This window comes from Megalops cyprinoides, chromosome 5 (genome assembly GCF_013368585.1).
Source record: "Megalops cyprinoides isolate fMegCyp1 chromosome 5, fMegCyp1.pri, whole genome shotgun sequence".
Lineage (NCBI taxonomy): Eukaryota > Metazoa > Chordata > Actinopteri > Elopiformes > Megalopidae > Megalops > Megalops cyprinoides.
In genome coordinates, this window is record NC_050587.1 from 22,506,928 (window position 1) to 22,528,734 (window position 21,807).

General features: G+C 45.6%; 1 protein-coding gene across 1 annotated transcript in view; it reads left to right on the forward strand.

Annotated features, from left to right (window-relative positions):
* Positions 1 to 21,419, forward strand: part of cacna1bb (calcium channel, voltage-dependent, N type, alpha 1B subunit, b) — a 97,851-nt gene extending 76,432 nt beyond the window's left edge. Inside the window, exons 34-46 of the mRNA XM_036528791.1 lie at positions 692 to 842; positions 1,256 to 1,383; positions 3,217 to 3,313; positions 6,523 to 6,628; positions 7,035 to 7,142; positions 8,502 to 8,611; positions 9,402 to 9,562; positions 10,419 to 10,554; positions 10,772 to 10,882; positions 13,851 to 13,889; positions 15,774 to 15,993; positions 19,152 to 19,372; positions 20,793 to 21,419. Of these exons, the coding sequence (XP_036384684.1) occupies positions 692 to 842; positions 1,256 to 1,383; positions 3,217 to 3,313; positions 6,523 to 6,628; positions 7,035 to 7,142; positions 8,502 to 8,611; positions 9,402 to 9,562; positions 10,419 to 10,554; positions 10,772 to 10,882; positions 13,851 to 13,889; positions 15,774 to 15,993; positions 19,152 to 19,372; positions 20,793 to 21,347 (2,143 nt within the window). The 3' untranslated portion in view covers positions 21,348 to 21,419. The remainder of the gene's footprint in view (positions 1 to 691; positions 843 to 1,255; positions 1,384 to 3,216; positions 3,314 to 6,522; positions 6,629 to 7,034; positions 7,143 to 8,501; positions 8,612 to 9,401; positions 9,563 to 10,418; positions 10,555 to 10,771; positions 10,883 to 13,850; positions 13,890 to 15,773; positions 15,994 to 19,151; positions 19,373 to 20,792) is intronic.
* The last annotated feature ends 388 nt before the right edge of the window (positions 21,420 to 21,807 follow it).

The window sequence follows — 21,807 nt, forward strand, 5'->3', positions numbered from 1 at the left end:
TCTCAGGCACACAGACAGTACAGTATTAGAGATGTGCTGTACTCAGCAGACAAACTTTCCTCAGAGCTACAGTTACGAAAGCCTGGATCACATGATCGCATCCGCAAAGATGCAGCTGTAGTTTGTGAATGGTCTGTGTCAGAGATGAATATTTGGTGTGTATGGGTTCATGTATGCATGTGCACACCTCAGATTACGATGGGAGTATGAGGTGCTAGTGCAGACAGCTGCCTCCCCCTGGGGCCAGTCTGCGCTCCCCTGTCTACCCCACGTCCTTCACCCTTCACGCTGTTTGCCACATATGGTGTCGTTCTGCACTAAAGTGCATGCACCTTCTGTTCTGACACACTCAGTATGTCGCTGATTGCGTCAGATGTGTGAGGGGCAGGCGGTGTGGGGTCAGACTGAGAATACCATATGGGGGGAATGGAAACCACCAGCATTTAACATTCTGTTTTCTTGCACGCTTAATTTGACGTGTTCATAGCTGGAACTGAATCACTCACTGAATGTGTGAATTTGGTCCAACTACTCAACACTGCTCTGTGTGTGTGTGTGTGTGTGTGTGTGTGTGTGCGTTTGTGTGTATGTGTGTCTGCATCTCTCCAACTGTGCATATGCTTTGCCTATACTTATATGTCAGACTTTTCATCTTCTTGTCCGTATGTCTGTCTGATTGTCCGTCTGTCAGGAGTGCCACAGGGGAGGCATGGCAGGAGATCATGCTGTCGTGCCTGAGCCACCGCCCCTGTGACGAGCGATCTGGCTCCAGTGGGAAGGAGTGCGGGAGTGACTTTGCCTACTTCTACTTCGTCTCCTTCATCTTCCTTTGCTCCTTCCTGGTCAGTGCCGCGGGCCTGATGCATCAGCAAATAAACTGCCAACAAAGGCCCCTCAGACACACACACACACACACACACACACACCCTCGCTCAGTGCGGCCCGCCATGCAGGAGATACTCATTACTGTGATAAATGGAGTTGCTGAAAAAGAAATTACTTTGTTATAAGTTCTCTAACATAATATCTATAACATAAATATGACATGTTAAAATCTAATCATAGTTATGAAGCCAGTTGTGTCATTTAAAACGACTCAGGTTAAACAAACAAGCTGCAGGCAAAGTTATCAGGGAAAACAGTTACATCAGTTATTAGAAAGTGACAAGAGCACATTGTCAAATGCATGCAGCGCAGCCCTGCGAACGTGTTCTGTAATTGTGAGTCACCAAGCTCCTCTCCGCCTGTCCTCCAGATGCTGAATCTGTTTGTGGCCGTCATCATGGATAACTTTGAGTACCTGACCCGGGATGCCTCCATACTGGGGCCTCACCACCTGGACGAATTCATTCGCGTCTGGGCTGAGTACGACCCCGCTGCTTGGTATGCGTCCTCTCCGCCGCAGCTTCCGACAGGCAGAGGCATAGTTCCCGAAATGTGACAGCTTTGATTGGAAGGGGCTGGGGGGTTTTCGGTGGACTAATCTGGCGGGCTGAGTCCCTCTGAAGTGCAGTTTTTCTGAGATTCGGAAGTTCCGCATTGATGCCCGTTTGTGGTGCTAAGCTGGAGCGGGGACACGACATGCTGTGTGACAGATTCATGTAAATCCGGTTTTCCGCATCGCACAAGGGCTGCTCCCTTTTTAAGCACAAGTTGAAGAAAAAAAACCTTCATTTTTTATTACATTTTTCCTCCCTTCCATACTCTGTAAAGTCCCTGTAAGCTTCAAAAGCCAATTAATAGTAGGAGAATAATTGTAATTTATTCTAATGTCAGGAAACAAACAAAGTCTTTTCTTTGCCAGAGTTGATGTGAAGGAGATAAGAGGTTGGAGGGAAGGCTTTGAGACATGCAGGGATCAGGGATCTTAGGCAAATACGCTGTAAAAAACCAAGACTGCGGAAGACTCAAGACTTAAACAAAAGACAGAAAAATATATATGACAACCTGTCTGTGCTGAGACTAAAGTCATTTGAAAAGTATTGTTAAAAGATGTATGGGCTCCAGATAAGGCTTGACAAAGCATTTGAATAAGCCAGATGCTGAAAAAAGAAGCCATATTTACAATAGCTTATATTCATACAATTGTGTACAATATAAGTAAGTAATGTACATATTTAAAGTGTATTTCACGCATTTGATATCTTTTTACATTAGAAGTTATGATATTTTTTTAATTAGAAAACACTTATTGTACATTTGTGTGGATTTCCCTAATTATAAACACAAATGAGTGTACTTTATAATTTTATTGCCATTAGAATGGTACAAGCAGTAGGTGATGCAAATATGGTTCATTTAGGTTCGTGTAGGCATGTAAACAGAGTCAAAATTTTGAGAAAACTTTCCACCCACATGGAGATAACAGTGAGGCATTGCTGCTATAGGGTTTAAGATACAATCCCTGCCCCGACTAGCTGTCACTCAAAACTCATAGCTCAGTAGTGTGGTATCAGCAACAACAGTATGATAAGCAACATAAAAACAGATCAGAATAGGTGAGAGCCCAGAGATCTGACATCTGTGTACCTATATGGATATGAAGTCCAGAATATGTAGTTTTCCTCTTCATACTTGACTGTAAGATATTTGATAATAGAAATTCTGATCTCTTCCTTTAAGTTATTCTTAAATCCCACTCCAGCTTTCCCTGATAAAGTAAATCCTCTTACCCTTCCAAATAAAAATCACAGGTTGTCATAATTTAGGGCAAAAAAAAACTTTGCCACAAATAATCCTAATCAAACCAGGTCAAATCCAGTTACTTCAGATTTGGAGCTGCTGGTGTATGCCATTGTTTAAAAGTGTCACTGGGCTTCATGTTTTGGTCTGATTAGGACATCCCACCAGAGCTAAGCATTTTAGAAATTACTAGATGTCAACAGCCCCTTCTGTAAATGAAGTGAACACCCTCTTATGTTTCCAGGTTGCGCTATGTATTTAGAGATTCCTGCTAACACATGTGCTGAGGTCTATCCGACTTGAGGCTCACTGACCAGTTTTATAATGACAAACAGAACAAACGCACCTCTGTCAAACTGTCATTCAGAATGTTCCAAGGGACTTGATTTTTAGTAATAAATAGCTAGACTGGACTCATCAGAGCACAGGATGACTCAGCACCTCTTGGCCTGGCAAGTTGAAATTGTGTTTATTTGAGTTCACGTGTGAAAAGTGCTAATGCTTGTGTGCTAACCGTACCTGTTCTTCTTGCAGTGGGAGGATTTCCTATAAGGATATGTACAATCTGTTGCGTGTAATATCGCCTCCCCTCGGCTTAGGGAAGAAGTGCCCTAACAGGGTGGCGTACAAGGTGTGAGAACAAGCTTCCTCCACTAGGGGGAGACTAATGCCGAGAGACCTATCAGAATGGCTGTGCCCCCAATGCCGGCGAATGACTTGGCCGCCAACTCCATCCTTCCATACTAATTGGCGTGTGGGTAATTATGTCCGACTGTGAAAACAAAGCTTTCAAAGCCTCTTTCAAACCAAACATCTGGCAGATTCAGAAGCTGACCAAACCTTAAACATCTAGCCCTCTAGCCTGTCAGTAAGAGCGTATCTTCCTACTGCAGGTAACTGATTTTCCCTGTCTGTTTACTGACCATGAATGACTAGTTGTTTGGTTCAGAACCATAGTGAATGATTTTCAGCAGTTGATGGTAGGAGTCTCAGTTATTCTCTAGCTGGTGATAAGCCAAAAGTTGGCTTTGAAAGCTTTGTTTCCCAGCGCCCAGTGGCTACCCACCAATGACTCTCAGCATGAGGAAACAGTCATCCTCCCCCCCGGACAACATCCTGTCACTCTCCCTGGCCTCTGAGCCCTCATTCACACCTCATGTCCCACGCTTCCCCAGGGAGCTGTGTGTCCCAGCTCCTTTTTCCTCCTGACTTCCCGGATCCATCCGAGTCCAGTCAAGGGCTGGCATGGCATCTGCTTCCCAGCCTCTCTGGAAATCTAAATAACACAGATTTCTGTTTCTTTTCTTTTTTTTTTTGTCGTGTATTTCTTTTTTTTTTCCTTTCCTCTGTTCTACCCTCTTCCTCTAAATTCCCCCTCTTTTTTGTGTGTATTTGTTTTGTTATTGTTTACGTTTCGCCCTTGCGAAGTGGCCGCATCAGCTACATCGATATGTACGAGATGCTGCTCCACATGACCCCTCCCTTAGGTTTGGGAAAGAAATGTCCGCCAAGAGTCGCGTACAAGGTAGCCCTTTGTGTGGCCCTCCCCTGTCCTGTCGCTGGCTCACCACTTAGCCACTCCCTCTGCTCTGTTGTGGCAGTGTTCTTTTCTCGTGTTTTTTTTTTTTTTTTTTGTTAAGTGCTGCTTTGATCTTGCTGGTGCACAGTCCCCTCTCTCTGTCTCTGAGCTCCACTGTATGGATGTAAAGTGTTTAAATATTTTGCTCCCTGTGATGCAATAATTCTCAGTGTTAGGGGATGAATGTTGGAGTAAAATTGTTGCGTGTGTCACAATAGACATGTGGCCTGACGGTGAAAGTGAAAAGGTTAAAATGATAATAATATACTGTGTGCCCACAATCTGAGAAAAGAAATCACAGGGGTCCTGTCAGAAAATTAGCAATATAAATATAAATGAGCAATCACCCCCCAAACCCACCCCCACCCCCAACATTTATGAACTTGTTTTGCTTTCTAGCCTTTCACCAGCCAGAATCGCATTCTTTGAACAGTGACAGAGAAAAGAACACTAAAGACATTTATATGGACTCTCTCCTAGCTGTTATATAGACCAGCTAGAGGAGGTCAGGACCATTCAGGCTGACGTTTGTCACCCGCGTTTTGGCTCAGTCTCCAAATATAACTCCACATTGAGATGAGCTGAAAGATGAGTTGAGTGAGGCAAGCAGAGGAGGCAGTGTAGCTGTGCAGTGAAGCGAGGCATTCCTATTTTCCATCTCCTCTTTTCTGCTGTTGTGGAAAAACATTGCTGTCTCGCCTCTGTGATGAACACGCTGCTGTCTTCTGCGCAAGCCTTTATCGGCCTCCCTCCTTTTTCAAATTTCTCACTTTCCGCTCTATCGATGTGTGTGACGTAACCCTCACTAACACTTCCTGTCACTTCGAGCGGGCACTGTTCTCTGACTTTCCCTCTTGGTTGCATTGTGGGTAGTGTGGCTGTCATGGCTTCATGACTATGTACTGTATGTGCTCAGCTCTGCATGAGTGTGTGTGTGTGTGTGTGTGTGTGTGCGTGCACGTGTGTGTGTGTGTGTGTGTGTGTGTGTGTGTATTTGACCACTTCCCCTCTCTTCTCATGACCCCCCTTCTTTTGTCTGGCTGACTCTTGTGCTGCCTCGTAGATTTGTTCATTTTTGCTCTCAGCGGAGGTCAGACTCCTCCACAATCAGGCTTCGCATCACTTAACAACGATGTCATGTATCGGCGTGGTCCCTTCCTGTCCAAACAACACGTGTGTTTTCCCCACATTATCACTGCACACGGGGGGGGGGGGGGGGGGGGGGGGGGGGCATGCATGCTGGGAAAAGGTTCTCTTCACCCTTTCACCCACAGAGAGCAGCAGAGCATGCGGTGGGGTATGTGTAGCATTTCTGACGTGTAAAACACCCTGACATTTTCATGTAGCGCAAAGCGTGTGCTCTGCAAAGGGCCATTAGCAATGGCCACAGAATTTCCTGTTCAAGCAAGCATCGCATCCTCAGTTCCTCTGCAGTGGAACGGCCTGCTTTCATTTATGATTCTCTCTTTCTCTCCCCAGAATTTAAAATAAAGGGCATATTTTTATGTATTTTAAATTATATGGCACATATGTTATTCTGCTACATTCCACTTTCATATTATGCATATGTTTTAAATATGTATTTTATAATATATCATTTTACAATGCACTCTGATGGACACATGAAATTGGCAAATATTGATATGTTTATAATACACCCAGGACATTTGAGCATGTGGAAATATATAAAATATATATGCCCTATAGTAAAGGTTATATATTTGAATTTATAATAGGCAGAAGCTTATGTGTGGTTTGAACGCTTCAAGCTGTTATTGAAGTAGGGTCCAGAAATGAATGACAGATTTATGGCAGGCGTATGGCTTTGGGCTGCTGTGAAGGCCTGAGCATGCATTCCCACCCTCCTGTCCCTCCTCTCCCTCCACGTCCATCTCTCACCAACACGCATACTCTCACAGCCACATGTGCTGCCATTTGAATGGGATCTGAATGTGCATTTGTCTCTCCAGTCCCTCCACAAAACTTTTTGGAAGGAACTTTTTTTGTGTGGTGAGATACGGTGCACTTCAAGACTCAACCTCCAGAAATCAATGTGAACCTGCAAATCTGATTTGAAGTATATTGTACAATTTTACCAGCACCTGGTGCTGGTCTACCTAGTTATGTGACTTGTGAGTGCAACGTATGTCACCGGCACACAGAAGATTGCATATGAGAGTGATTGATGCTATCTGATTGGGCGGCCAATATTGGGGGAGTGGTCTAACAGTTTTTTACCCCCACTTCCCTCCACCTTAAAGCGGCTGGTGAAGATGAACATGCCTATCGCTGAGGACAACACAGTGCACTTCACCTCCACCCTCATGGCTCTGATCCGCACGGCTCTGGAGATCAAGCTGGCGTCGGGTATGGGGCTCCGCCCGGGATATTCTCTGTTTCAGTTCCCTTCCTTCTTCTCATTCCTAAACACCTGAAGTGAAGTGGAATACCACCTTTTTTAGAAAAAGGAGGAGAGGGTGGTTGAGAACAGCTGTGAGGGGAAGAGTCATGGCAGATGTCAGTGAGGTTCAGAGCAGGTGTGAATGGGGTACAGGGTAGTGGTGAATGGGGAAAGGTGTACAAAGCAGGTGGAGAAGAGGATAATGGACAGGTGTGAGTAAAGTAGGGGGGACAGGGTAGCAGTGAATGGGCAAGACAGTACAGGGCAGGTCAGAGTGTAGAAGGGGGTACAGAGCACATATGCATGGGGGTACAGGGCAGGGGGTGAATGGGGAAAGGGGTCTCACATAGCTCTCTCCCTGGGTCTCCTCAGGAGTGCTGGCCCAACGTCTCTGCGATGCCGACCTGAAAAAGGAGATTGCTAACGTCTGGCCCAACCTGTCCCAAAAGACCATGGACTTGCTGGTGACCCCACACAAACGTGAGCTCCTCATGAGTCCATTCATACTGTCTGTGTTCGGGCTGTTTGTGTGTTTGGCTGCTGTGTGTTGGGATGTGTGCGTGCATTCACTTTGTGTGTTGGGCTTTCTGTGCAATGAGATACTGTTGAGTTTGGCTTGCCTGTGTATTACATTTCCTGTGTTGAGCTGTTTGTGTGTTGTATTTTTTTCTGTCTCTGTTTTACACTAAATATTACATTGAATTACGTAACATTTCATTTGCATAGAAGATGCTCTTATCTAGAGCAACTTGCACAGCTTACAATTTTTACACATTATCTATTTATACAGTTGGTATTTACTGAGGCGATATGAGTAGGTTGCACAAGTGCACAACAGCAGTGTCCCAATAGGGAATTAAAGCAACAACCTTTGGTTTACAAACCTGTTCCTTACTGCAACTACACCACATTACTTGGTAAATGATCTGGATGCCCAAAATACACCAGTGTGTCTCTCCCTACCACCTCCATATATCTTCTGTCCCATCCACTCAGCAGCTGGGCTTCCTCATGTACAAACACACAAACACATGCCAACTGCTGCAGTCTGGCTTGCACCGCGCACAGCACCTGCCTGGAGTCTCATGCTCTTATTTCACAGATTGCCCCTGTGATAAAATAGTGCTGCAATTCCAGTGACACCTAGTGGCCAGATTGCACACTGAATCCACATTCACCTCTGTGATGGATTGCGAATTCCAGCCTTCCATCATCTTCCCTCAGTCATTGCCATAGCTGTCATGATTCCACGGGCGGATGCAGTTACGTCAGGTTAACGACTAAGAGGATTTGTGGTAATGTTTACCGAAAAGTGGACATGTTATTTTTTTTTTGTATAAATGTCTTGACATAATTTCAGAGGGGCAGTTTAACTGCACTGCTCCCCTCGTCCATGTATGTCCTGTTGAGAGCTCTTCGATGGCCTGAGTCAGACTGTGATGAGTGTCCCGCCGTTTATGTCATAAATGAGGGCCCTGGTCTGTAAGCACTGATCTGAGATCCCGCAGAGAGCGGTGGAACCCCAGAGTGAAGCCGTGTGCTCGGATAAGATAATGCCATCTGCAAAAAGGAGGGAATCGCAGCGGAAACCAGGCTAAACTGACAGCCTCCCCTCCCACCACCACTAGCACTCCTGCCATTCAACCCCCCACCAACAGTGAATCAAATCTGGGAGGACGCTGGGAGGAAGCACTAATCACTGATGTGTCTAACCCCCCTGCCCCCCCCCGGGAGGAAGCACTAATCACTGATGTGTCTAACCCCCCCCCCCCCCCCCCCCCCCCCCCCCCCCCCCCCCCCCCCCCCCCCCCCCCCCCCCCCCCCCTTTCTCTCCCCAAGACAATGAACTGACAGTTGGGAAGGTGTACGCGGCCCTCATGATCTTTGACTACTACAAGCAGAACCGAGCCAAGAATCTCCAGCAGCAGCAGCCTACAGGTGGAGCCCAGGTAACTGCACTACCCTAAGTGGGCATTAGAGGGTGCTGTTTCCTTGTAGAGAAGGAAGTCAGGATTAGTGGAAATGTCACCCTGGGTCATAATTTTCTCCATCACTGCATATTTCAGAAATGTATCTGAATAAAAAGCCCTCCTCCAGAGCATCCCTCTGTAGTAGTTATATGATAAAAAGAAGATTGCAGAACAAAAAGTTATTACCACACCACACTATTTAGCTTAGGTGGTTTGACCTGAGGATAAACAGTTTGGACATATTATTGAAAGGTACAAAGCTTTCATTATTCAATGATATGAATGGTTTTCCCATGCCTGTCAAAAGTGAAAATGCGAATCAGAGAGATTTTCCATGGGTTTATGAGTAAAGACTGAAAGTTGGCAAAGATATCCTATGCTGTCAATACAGTGTCTCCTGGGCCTGAGTAGTCCATTATGAGCCTGCTCTCATGGTGGTTTTTTATGAAATTGTTTGCTGTTTTGGGATGCTTGATTTTTGTAGACCATGCTGAAAACCACTGCACAGTAATCAGCCCAGGTGCTTATAAGCAGAGCACACACTTTTTGAGAAGTAAAAATACATATTTACTTTTGAACTACATGGAATGATGTGCTCTCCCGGTATACTTCTGTCAGCACTTTTAAGCAGCTTAAAAGGCCCAACCACGATTATCTCTAATCTGTTGGCTCCATGATTGACTGTACACAGTAGCCCCGCACACAACAAGGTTCATGAAGCCGGGGTATGTCATCACTGCTGGCATGTACTTGTGTCTGCCCTTTACAGGGAAAGGTTGGGGCCCTCTTCCGGCCCATGCTCCCATTGGCTCACATGCAGGACCAGGAGCCGCTGCTTAGCAACGCCAAACCGCCGCCCACCCAGCCTGAGCCACAACCCCAATCAGAACCGCCACCCACTGACACCTCTCTGACCAACGGGACCACAGTGTGAGTGTCTGTGTATAGCTTTACATATCACAGCAGCATCCTTAGCCACTTCCAAAAGCTTGGTGCTTTTGTGTTGGGATAGAGGGACTTTTGGCCTGCCAAGAGACTAATCAATTGTCACTTGTAGTTTGGGGGGACTTAACAAATTGAAAACATTCAAATGGTGTTGATATTTCTACCCTGCACTGTATCCAGGCCACTGACTGTAGACTATGATTCTTGTGAAACTAAGTGTCATTGCATGTATTGCACAGATCTGCTCCTCTGGGGCAGGGCCCCACTCCCCAAGTTCTCACTGTGTTAGACAGAAGACTGACAGGTGCACAGAAAAATCATGGCATGTTCGTGATTGTGATGCAGGTCTGGCCCTTTCTAGCTCTAAATTGAGGTCCCTCTGGTGAGATTTGATGCAAGAAAGTTGTCAACTCTGGCCACATATCACAGCTGCCCTGTCTCTGGGAGCCATAAATATTGGAATCACTTTCTCAGTATGCTGGTGCTTTCCTTTTGTTATTTATTTATGGCCATGTTATACCACTACGTGAAAATTGTTAATGTACACTAAAACTCAAGCATGAATACAATATGTACGCATCTCTAGAACTCAAGCATGAATATTGCTCGGCTACTCATGTATGTTCCCAGAATGTAGCTAGTGTTTGACTATAAAAGGGAATGGGTCAGGTTTGGTTATACATGTGACACAGTAGTGTGTCACCATGGGTACTCAACTTTTCCATACAGCTAAAGAGACTAAGATCTATGCATGGGTGTGTGTACATGTGTGTCTTTATGCATGCGTGTGTGTGTGTGTGTGTGTGTGTGTGTGTGTGCTTTTGTGTCTGTGAAAACCTAGACAAAGCCAGGACGCCACTGTCAAAGAATCTCCCTCCAGGGTAGTGGAGAAACCACAGGAAGTACAGCGTCCAAGAAGCAAGCGAACCGTCCAGAGGGGCCAGTCAGAGGACATCCCCAGCACTACCAAAGCTAAGGTTAGACTGTGGCTCTGCCATGTAGAGTCTTCAACTCTCACATACACACCATGCTGTTATGCAGCTAAGCCTGAGGCCCACGGTGAGTATGGCCACTGGAGGCAGGCAAAAAGTGTTGGTTTATGTTAGTTTATTTTCACAGGTCTTATGGTCTTATTTTCTAGCGTTTCTTACGTGTGTGCGTGTATGTGGTTCTGTGTGTGTATGTGTCTTGCAGGAGTCTGTGGAGATGAAGAACATGGAGGACAGTACTGATGTTGGGGGTCACCCTGGTCTGGAGAGCCAGGGAAGAGCTGCCTCCATGCCTAGACTCAATGCAGAGTTTCAGGTAAGCTCTACTATGGCACTGCACACATACTACTCTCAGGTAGGCCCTGGACTATACACACACTAGTCTCAGCTTTGGCCTGTAATAAACACACGCTACTCTCAGCTAGGCCTTACACAGCATCCATGCTACCATCCATGCTCAGCTCAGTCATTTTGAGACTGCACTACATTGGGGCCTGCACTACTCTCAGCTAATGCCTAAACCACACATATGCTCTTCTGAAGTATGCCCTGTGTTGCATAATGCACATGCTAAGGATTCAAAGGAGATTGTTCTTACTGCAACTTTAGAGATGTATTCATGTATTCCACAGTTGCAGTAAACACCAGTCAACATGCTGCCCTCAGAATACAGACAATTTATGCCCAACAAGGCAAATTAGCATTCACCATAAGGCAGCTAGGGTTTCACACTTCTCATGGGCAGCACCCAGCTCCACATCTTTTGTGTTAAAGAAACCAGGATGAGTTAGCTTTTCTAAAAACCGGTGAAATCCAGTCCTCCGCTTGCTTGTTTTGTGGATTTTCCCGGTTCACGCCCCTCAGTGCTCGAGACTTCGGAGGGCGGACGTGCGGAGGCTGGATGCTCCTTTGGGAGAGAGAGGCCGGATGGAGATGAATTAATGAAAGCAGCTGGAGGCAAAATAAGGCAGAGCATCCCTCTGTCAGAGCAGATCCACTTCAGCAAGCACCGCTGACAGCCTCTGCTCATAACTTCAGACAATATTTAGACAACAAAAGCCAAGACTCCTCTGTCCAGAGGAACGCGGCAGTTAATCAGATATTGCTTTCATAAAACGGTGATGCAAATCATTCATTTTAAACGGGCTCAAGGTATTAGAACTTGCTGTGCTCTCTGTAATTTCTGCTATTTCCGTATCTCTCCGTGACAGCCAAGACACAAAAGACATAAATGGTATGATTACAGGTAATTAGCTGTAACCTAAAAAAAAAAAACGAATACATTCATAAAGCTGCTAAAATCATTTTGATCTCATTCTCACCTTGTGTGATTATCATTTTATTTGTTGTCGTATTCTTCAGTGTTTCACAGATACAGTCTAATACAATTACTGTAGTTCCTGATTCAGTTTTGGGTAGATGTTGGCCACTTAATTAACCTTGAAACTAAATTCAGCTTAATTTGACCCAAAATACCCTGAAACTGACGAGGGTATGGAGAATATTCCTTTACTTGAGGAATATGTGAAACTGATAAAGGTTTGTTCTATATCGTCTGAGCAGCTGAAAGAAACTGCAATTCAAATGGAATTAAAGTTGTACAGAGTGTGTGCTTCCCGTGTGAGCTCTCCTCCTAGCTTTCGTCTGGATGCCACACCATCTGTTTATTATAACTTCTCTAGGACCAGGTAAATGAGTAACCTAAAGGTGTACTCGGTAGAGTGATCTGGAACAAAGCAAAATACAGAATGGGCTAATTTTTCATAAGCATCAGTTCAGAGCAGGCACTGTATAGCAGATCATTAGGTGGGCTGACAGTAAAAACTTGATTAGACTGAGGCATCTCTATAATATAAAGATTGGTGGATAAGTAGTATGCTGCATAATCTGATAACATGTGAACAAGCAACTCCTGCTCCAGATGTGGAAGGGACCATGAAGAGAACAGCATCATAGCAAAAGTAATTTGAATTCCTGTGCCACCAGCACTACTGATTTCACACTACCAGAAGATTTTTTTTGGTCATATATTCTCCTTCTCTTCTCCCATTTCTTTACTCAGGAGTGAAATTTTGAAGTTCTAGTCTCAGTATATTGTTTCTTCATAGGTGACACTTGACTAAAAACCTAGTATCGAAGACCCATTAAGCAATGCATTCAAGCGTCACCTACAAATCTCTCAATATTATGTCCATTTACTCCTATATGTGTTAATCGTCTTTGTACTTTTTCATAATTTCAACATTTTATAAAACCATTTTTGTCTTTACTTTCATTCACCTCTGTTTCCATTCACAGTCTCTTATAATAAAGTAATGCTTCATTGCTTTTTTCACCTTGTTTTTCTTTGCTAGATTTGCATTTGTCTTCAGCTATTTCATCTGGCTACCTTCGAGTTGCTCCCATTGGCATTTTTGTTTCTTCCTTTGTTTTTTGTCCTTCTCCTCTCCTCCATCTGCTGTCCAGGAGGAGTGAGTTGCTGCTGTTGCTGCCCATCTGAAAGCCTCTCCAACCAGCTCTCGTGTCCAGCTGTCTTATTGACTCATGTGTCTAACCATGTGGTTCCTGTCTTGTCTCGCTTTGCTGTCTGTCTCCTTGTGTTCTTTCTTCCTTCTCTCTACTTTCTTCTCCTCTTTCCTCCCCCATGTTACCTCCAAATTCTTTTTCCGCCCTCCATCCAAATCCTCACACAATGGCTCCCCTCATTGACTCTATCCACTTTTAATTCCTCTGCTTCACCTATGTTGTCCCCTCTCCCTCTTTTCTCCTCATTTGTTTCATCCCCTCTCATCACTCCTTCTCTCCTTGTTCTTTCCTCCCACCCTTTTCCCTGCTCTACTCCCTCTTTCTCCCTTTCTCCCCCTCTCCTACTCCTCTCCTTCTCCCTTCCTCCTACTCTCCTTTTTCACTCTCTCCCTCTGTCTCCCTTTCTCTCCACCTCTACTGCTCCACTACCTCTGACTCTCATGTCTGTCTCCCTCTCTCCTACTCTCCTCCTTCTCCCCCTCACTCTCTCCTCTCTCTCCCTCTCTCCCTCTCCTACTCTCCTCCTTCTCCCCTTCTCACTCTCTCTCCTCTCTCTACCCTCTCCCCCTCTCACTCTCTCTCCTCTCTCTCCCTCTCTCCCTCCCCTACTTTCCTCCTTCTCCCCCTCTCCTACTCTCTCCTCTCTCCCCCTCTCCTCCTTCTCACTCTCTCTCCCTCTCCTGCTCTCCTGCTCTCCTGCGTGGTGCCTGCCCATGGCTGCTGTGTGCCTTTTCCTCCACCCGTGTGCCGCCTGGCAGCGAAGCCACTGTCGATACGCCCCGGGAACGTACCTCTCAGTATGTACTGCTGTTGCACCACTGTCCCAGCTCTTTCACTGTCCCAGGTGACCCCTGTATACCCCTCTTCCTGTCCCACCCTCGAGCTGTGACCCCCCCCCTCTCCCATGGCGGCGAGCTTTACGCACTGCCTCTCTACAAGAGCCTCGAGACAGAGCATGACCGGTGACAAAGGGCACAAAACGCAGTGATTCCCCTTTCCTTGCGCATTTGTGGTCGAGCTCCCATGCCACTCTATGTTTTGCAGTGCTGTCCTGTCGTCTGCCTGTGTGGTGTCTTTTTCTGTGGAGTTTCGGTTCATGTTTCATGTGGAGGAATTAGCACAGGAATATCTGCGGTCTCCACTTGACCTCTTTTGCTCCATTACATATTCTTCTTCAGTGTTTGCACACAGTGCTGCCATAATATTTATGCAGGTAAAAGGGAACACTACCATTGATGGTGTTTTTTTGTCTTTATTTAAATTGAAAGAAAACTGCCACTCACAGTCCTGTGTCAGGTTGATACCATTTGTAATATTTTGTCACATGACATGCCTCCCCCATTCCTTCTGATCTTTACTGATACTTGTGAGCCTACAAACATAGCCCTCATATCATCTTCCTTTGATAAGTAACACTGATGCTTCAAACTTCAAATTGCACACAGACATGACCCATCTTAGTTTACAAGGAACAGACAATGTCTACAGGTTATCAACACATTTGGAGTCTATGTTCATGCATTTCAGAGACCCAGAACATTTTTTAAAGGAGTGAGGAACAGCAGTGTGATGTGCAAATGTAATTTCCTACATTCTTCCCGCAGGGAGAATGATAGGTGGATTAAGGCATAATTTTGAATAAGGTATAATTCCAGGCTTTGTGTGGGGGTTAGATTGCCCCAAGTATGTTACAAAACCTTGAAATATTGGTTTTCATTTGGTTTTTATGTCAGTGTTCTTAGCTGTTTAATCAAATGAAGAATCTCTGAATAGGGAGACTTATTATCCTAAAGGTAATGAACAATGTATTAAAATTTAAATTGAAGGGGAAGTTAAGCTTTAAATAAAAGTATAGTGGCTACCGCTAGTACATTGTAAAAAAAGGAAAAAAAAAGAAGGGCCCAAAACCTGGCCTGTGCCAAATCAGTGATCGGGGGTCGGTTCATGTCTTTGTTGTCATCTGGGGACCTGACAGCTGCTACATCAGGGAACTCGAGGGAGTTCTTGTTAGTACTGCAGACACCTGCTGTATTCTGAGGGCTGCCTCCTTTAATTGTCAGAACTAGGGGAGCTTGACTCATAAAGATAAAAAGAAGTAAAATATTCCTCCACTGTTCTTTGGGCAGAGATTGCAAGAAACAAAAGTTGTATGTCATGGTGGGTAGGCAGATAACTTCCAGTTGTCACCACTAGATGGAGATAGTGGGCCTTTAATGAAGCCAAATAAGACAAAGATTTTTTTTTAAATCTAAATAGCTCAAATTAGACATAATCACTACTGTCACAAAGCAGCTTCAAAGAGCTGACAGGTCCCTTTTGGCTTTGTTAACACTATACATGTGTCGATCACTTTGTGTCTAGGCACAGAAATGTACTTCGTAAATTTTAGGCTGAACAAAACACTGTAATAATGCCACTCAAACATCTGAATTGAGTGTGCACAGCATGCAATAATGAGCATTAACAAAGCACCCCCACCTCCCATTCGAGAGATGTGTATCCTGATTCACTGATGTTAACCAAAAAAGAACTGAGTAATGTCAAAAATAATTGTTTCATTTTGTAGTTACAGAAATCCTCCTCCTCGCCGATAATGGCAGTGGAGCTCCCATCACTCCTTCACATCTTTTCACTGTGCCTCTGTGTCTCTCGCTCCCTCCTCTTCCACACGGCCCACTCAGCCAATACCTGACGCTAGTCCAATGAGGCGCTCCATCTCCACCCTGGCCCCACAGCGCCCCCAGGAGGTGAACCTGCGGGACTACGCCCTGGAGCGGCCGGCTCTGGAGAAGCCCCACCACCATCACCACCACCACCACCGCTGCCACCGTCGCAGGGACAGGGAGAAGAAGCAGCGATCGCTGGATCAGCCGACCAGCCGCCAGCCGTCCACCACAGCAGGTCAGTGAGAACATAGGACATGCACAACACATGAGGTTAGGGATGGGTGAGGGCGGCCACAGTTATGCTATATATTAATGCCATTTTCAGCTCTTTGTGTTTCACATCCAAAATTGAAAGCTCTGCCATTGTTATAAGTGTCACAGGGTCCTTATGAACATTCTTTAAGGGGTATGGTCGAAAACAGCACAGCGCATGGCCTGTGTGTATGAAAAGTCAAAATTACCCTAGAGAGCCTGGATGGTAATCATCAGTCAAGCCCAAGTTCCAGGAGCCAGTACAATTTGCTGCTGGGAGACTAATGACAAGAACAAACCCAATGATGAGTGGTCACTTCAAAATTTTAATTTTTTTGAGAGAAACAGAGCGGACTCAACTGCCATTTTGTTGGAAAGAAAATTCTTTCTGGGATTAGGTGGGCATTATGGGGTTATACAGGGAAAGAGTGTTTCCAAAGGGCTCCTTCTGAGTAAGACAGAATCACGAGCCGCCAGTACAAATCTGCTTTCCAGTGGGCCTGATTTTTGATTCCTGGGTGTTTCCTTTTCTTCCATGGTTGTGACTGTGCAGCAGAGGTTATGAAATGTTCGCTAAGCTCTTCTAATGAAAAGTTTTGTTTTACTTCTTGTTGCTAGGGCTCACTTTTTGGGTGCTGTAGCAATTTGGGCACCTTGATTGTTAGTTCTTCTCAACTACACACATTTCATAAAACATTATTCACTAGGTTCACTCCAAAGATTGCTCAGTTAGTTAATGCAGCCCTCATTTTTTCAAAACTTGTTGCAAAAGGACATATTTCAGCTTCGAATTTCTGGAAAAAGCATGGAAAAAGGAAGTACATCAAAATGCCATCATTTGTTATTTTGTGAAGAGTTCACAGTACCAACCAAGTCACAGAGATATAATACAGCAATAGCATTTCTCTTAAGAGCCCCAGTGAAAACCATAACTAAACTGTAAGCAACCAAATTCTCACAAGATCCATATCTGCCAGGCTGCACACTCCCTCAAAAATTCCATTGATTTGAATGATATTTAATATTTACAGAGTAATAGATGACTCTTCTTGTTCCATGCCAGAAGACTTGGGGAGCATAACTGAGGAGAGCACCCATTCATTTAATGACTTTCAAGAAAAAACAAAATATTGCCTAAATTACAAAACACAAAATTGTCACCTTTGTCATAATGCATTTTTTCAGATATCACAGAATATATTGTCTAATTTATATTTAGAAGTATTACAGTATAGTCAATAATATGGCTTAAAATGACATCCTATAGCGGAAAATATTTATGTGTTTGACATATATACGTTTACGAGTTGAGATTTTACGACCCTTTCATGTGGGTATGAATACGTCTGTGGCCTCGTTAGTGCCTGCTGTGGAGGGTCATCTGTGATAGAGATCAGGGTGTTTTTATGGAGGTGCTGTTGTTTGGACTGGATGTCCGAGGCTACAGCTGGGCTTCATTACGCAGATTAAAGGGGTGTAATGGACACGCTCACCCACTGACCTCCTAATTTACGGCCACTTCTCAGAGGGGCAGCGAGAACCCTTTCGGACTGCTGTCATCTCCCTGCATCCAGGAGAAGAACCCCGCATTCCAGAGAGCTGGAAAGACTGGGATCATTTTGAGGAATGGAGGTTTAGACACCTCTGGGCACTGCAATGGGCCTTGTGGTGCCATTCTACCAAACTGGTTTAGAGGTCCTGCTTGGTGTCTTGTGTAATGTGTGATGTTGATAAATTTGTCTTTGGAACGTTAGCTACGTTTACATGCACACATTTTTTTCATTCATTTTTTTTCCTGTCATTTTTTTCATTTTTTCATTCCGAGTGATGATTCCAAACGTACTGTTTACATGAAAGCGATCGGATAGTTTGTGTGCTTTTTCATGTCACAGGCATGCAATCGGAATAGACAGTCTGACATTCGCAAGATCCTGCATCCAGCATTCCCGCATAGCCGACTTCAAATATGGATGTGCCATGTATTATAGCCAAACTTTTCTCAATTCTTTTCTCTGTTCTAATAAAGCAATAATTTGAAAGAAACCTCCTCTTCGTAGAGATATTGAATAAGAGAAGTCGAGCACGGGATGCTTTGTGCTGGGATACCGTCCTGTACAGAACAATACCTTTACTGCCCATTCCGTCCATCAAAACAAGACGGATGTGGATGAAAGTCCAAAGCAAGGACTGATGGGACAAAGTTGTTCTGCATGAATTTACTTATCTGGAATGGAGAGACAACTTCAGGATGACACAACAGTCATTCACGAAGTTATGCTCAATTGGGCTGCGGTGGCCAGCGGCCTCCGTTATGCCAAAAAATGGAAAGTTGGTAGGGGCTACACCACTTTTATTTTGGTCAGATTTTGCTTTATAATACCCACTCTTCAGCCCCTTCCAGTGGTTCTTAATTTGGTCAATAGACCTGTTTACCCCACTTCATTAAGCTTCTCCCAAACTTGCTTAAACAACTTGTTGTTGCGGGATTTGCACCCATCTAGTCACTCAACTATGCTTAATTCTTTGGGAATGTTTAACATGAGCGTGGTCTCTGTCGTCGACCAATTTTTCGCACTGGCTGCCATGTTTTTTTAACTGTGTCATGCATAGTAAAACGTCAATATGCCATTACTTCACGTAATGAACATGCGCAGAAAGTTCCAAGTGCAGAAGGCAATCCGATCTACATGGCTAATATTTTCCGATCGAACGGATTATCAGAAATCTACACCACCTCTTTAAATCCGATTGAATTCTCGATTGGATTGGGGTATTTCATTCCGATCGAGGTATTTACACGAGGCATTTTCATTTCGATTGAGCTTGAATCCGATTATTAAAGGAATATTAGGCTCCATGTAAACGCACCTATTGATCTGTGATCATTTTTACACCTGACTTGTTTTTCAAGTGATTCATAAAATCATGCTGTTCCTTTGTGAATGGCTGTTTTGAGATTCATGGTCTTCAACATTCTGTTATAAAGATGTTACAGTAGGCCTTATTTGTTTCCATAGTTTGTCAATTTAGTGTCCACATGTACAACTTCATACCAATGGTGGAGGAAACATTCAATATCAGTTTCTGTGCATGTGTGTGTGGGTGCCATTCCTTGGACTCAGGTGAAGTTGCTTTTTAAAGGTACACCAGGTGACCCCCCTGTGGAGTCCACGTTCCGGGAGCGGGCGTATGACCGCGGTCGGTCACACGAGAGGAAGCACCATTCCGCGTCGTCAGAGAAGAAGCAGCGGTACTACTCCTGTGACCGCTATGGCAGCCGGGAGCACTTCCACACCAAGCCCACCTCCGCCAGCTGCGCCGTGTCACCCAGCGAGTCCCAGGAGCCCGGATTCAGCAAGCAGGTGAGTGGCTGGGGGGTGGGGCCAGGGTAGCCAATAGAACGCAGGGTACGGTAAGGGATATTCCTGAATCTGAGGTCTGGGTGATTGGGATTAGTAAGCGAGTGGGGTCAGGGGTCAGAGGTCATGGTAAGCAGGTTCAGGGTGCAGAGGTCAGGTTTAGCGGAGTAAGGGGTCAAAGATCAAGGGAATTTGAAGTAAGTAAGCAAGTGGGATCCGGGGTCAGAGGTAAAGGTTACTGAGGTTAGTGAGCGAGTGGGGTCAGTGGTCAGAGGTCAGGGATAGTAAGGTTAGTGAGTGGGTAAGGTGTTAGAGTTCAGGGTTAGTGAGGTGAGTAGGTAGAGGTCAGAGGTCAAGGGGAAAGGGGCTAGTGACTAAGCAGTGTAAGGGGTCAGGTGTCAGGGATAGTGAGGTTGAGGAGTCAATGGAGTAAGTAGTAAAAAGTCCAAGTTTAGTGAAGGTAGTGAGTGAGTGAGTGATGTAAGGTACCAGAAGTCTGGGTCAGATTAAGAGGAAAGATGATCCATCCTCCATCTGTTTCTGCAACATGATTGCTGGCAACGTTGCCAGATTTACAGTGTATCACGCCAGCATTCACACCAGACACGATCCCCCAAAACCGAAAGGAGTCTGAGACACAGTTGATGGAGCTTGATGAGGGCTGTAGGATAACACAGTATCTCTGAGGATGCACATATGCACTAATCTATATATAATGATGCAACTTGAGGTAGCATCGTTTTTTGCCATTGGAGTGTACCATCGCTCAGTGAGCACTGTAAATGCAGGTTGTGGAGATTGTGGAGTGGAATGCATGGATGTCCCCTCACTAATCTCTCTGTCTCTGAGCTGTTAATGGACCAAAAGAGGAGTGGGTCCATGAGTGGCATACAGTTCAGAGAATTTTTTTTTTTTTTTTTTACCATTGTCTGAATATGATCAGCTGTTACTGCTGAATTCAGGCATATGGTATAAATAAACATCCCACTGACCTGAGGTCAGTTGATCTGTCCACCGTCATGGATCCAACATGTTAACGCTCTCTTTGGCCTGGTCTCAGTACAGCCACTTATGCCTGTTTACTTTTGTTTCCACTCTCTTCTTCACCACGTCTCCACATCATGTGCCTTGTATCTGTGTGTTTGTGTATATGTGTGTGTTTGTGGTATCATTGTATTGTTTGTCTTGTCGGCTGTGACTATACCGTGTTTCTGTCTCTCTTTCTCGCTTCTCTTTTTTCTGTGTTATTTGTCGTGGACACTCTCTATCCCCTCCTCTGCCTCTCTCCCACTCCCTCCATCGCACACACGGAGGCCCTTTCCTGTTTGCCCCCCTCCCCCTGTCCCCGTGACCTGGGCCCTACCCCGCCCCTCCCTTTTCATCCTTTTGTTGTTTTGATTGCTCTGTTCCCATTTTCATGTAGGGCAGTGGTTCCGCTAAGGGGAGCCCCGTGATGCTGACCTCAGGGGCGAGCACACCCTGCCGAGGGCGACGGCAGCTGCCCCAGACCCCCCTCACCCCCCGCCCCGGTGTGGCCTACAGGACCGCTAACTCTTCCCCCGTGCAGTCGGGTGTCGCCCGAGCCGGCCCGCCCACTCTGAGTACCGGCAGGCTGAGCCGCGGCCTGTCTGAGCACAACGCCCTCCTGTGGGGCGAGGTGGGCGACTCTGACTCGCCCGTGCCCATCACCCGCATCGGCTCTGACCCAAGCCTGGGCCACCACGACCCACAGGACAGGGGTTCATACTGCGGCCTCTCAGAGGAGGGGGACGTTTTTCAGGATGCACTGAGCTCCCAGGCCGGACGCTCCCCACGGACCGCCGCCCCCCAGGGGACTGCTCTCCCGCCCCCTCCATCCCAGCAGGGCCGGGGTGTCCCCAATGGGTATCATTTCGCCCTGGGTGTCAATGCTGGCCCTGGATCCAGCACCACAGGGCGTGGCAGCCAACGGGAGGCTGAGGAGGATGAATGGTGCTAGCATGGCTTTAACAGACAGACAGGACTCACACACACGCATACATGCACGCACGCACGCACACTCACACACACACACACACACACACACACACACACACACACACACATACACAATCATTCACCCGCTCACTTACATACACACACACATACATATACACAATCATTCACCCGCTCACTTACACACACACACACATGTACACAATCATTCACCCGCTCACACACACACACACACGCACACACACACACAGAATTCCTGCAAGGTTCTTGCAGTATCTTTCCAATGCATTTCAAGGGGAAATTGTGATGAGTTTTATCATCTTTGAGAAGGCGGTAGTTTACACTGTTGTCGTGTGTATATGTATATGTATATGTGAGTTTCACAGTGCATGATGGACGAGACTCATGGAATAGTCAAAAACACTGAAAGGGAAGAAATATAAAAAAGGAAAGAAAAATAACAT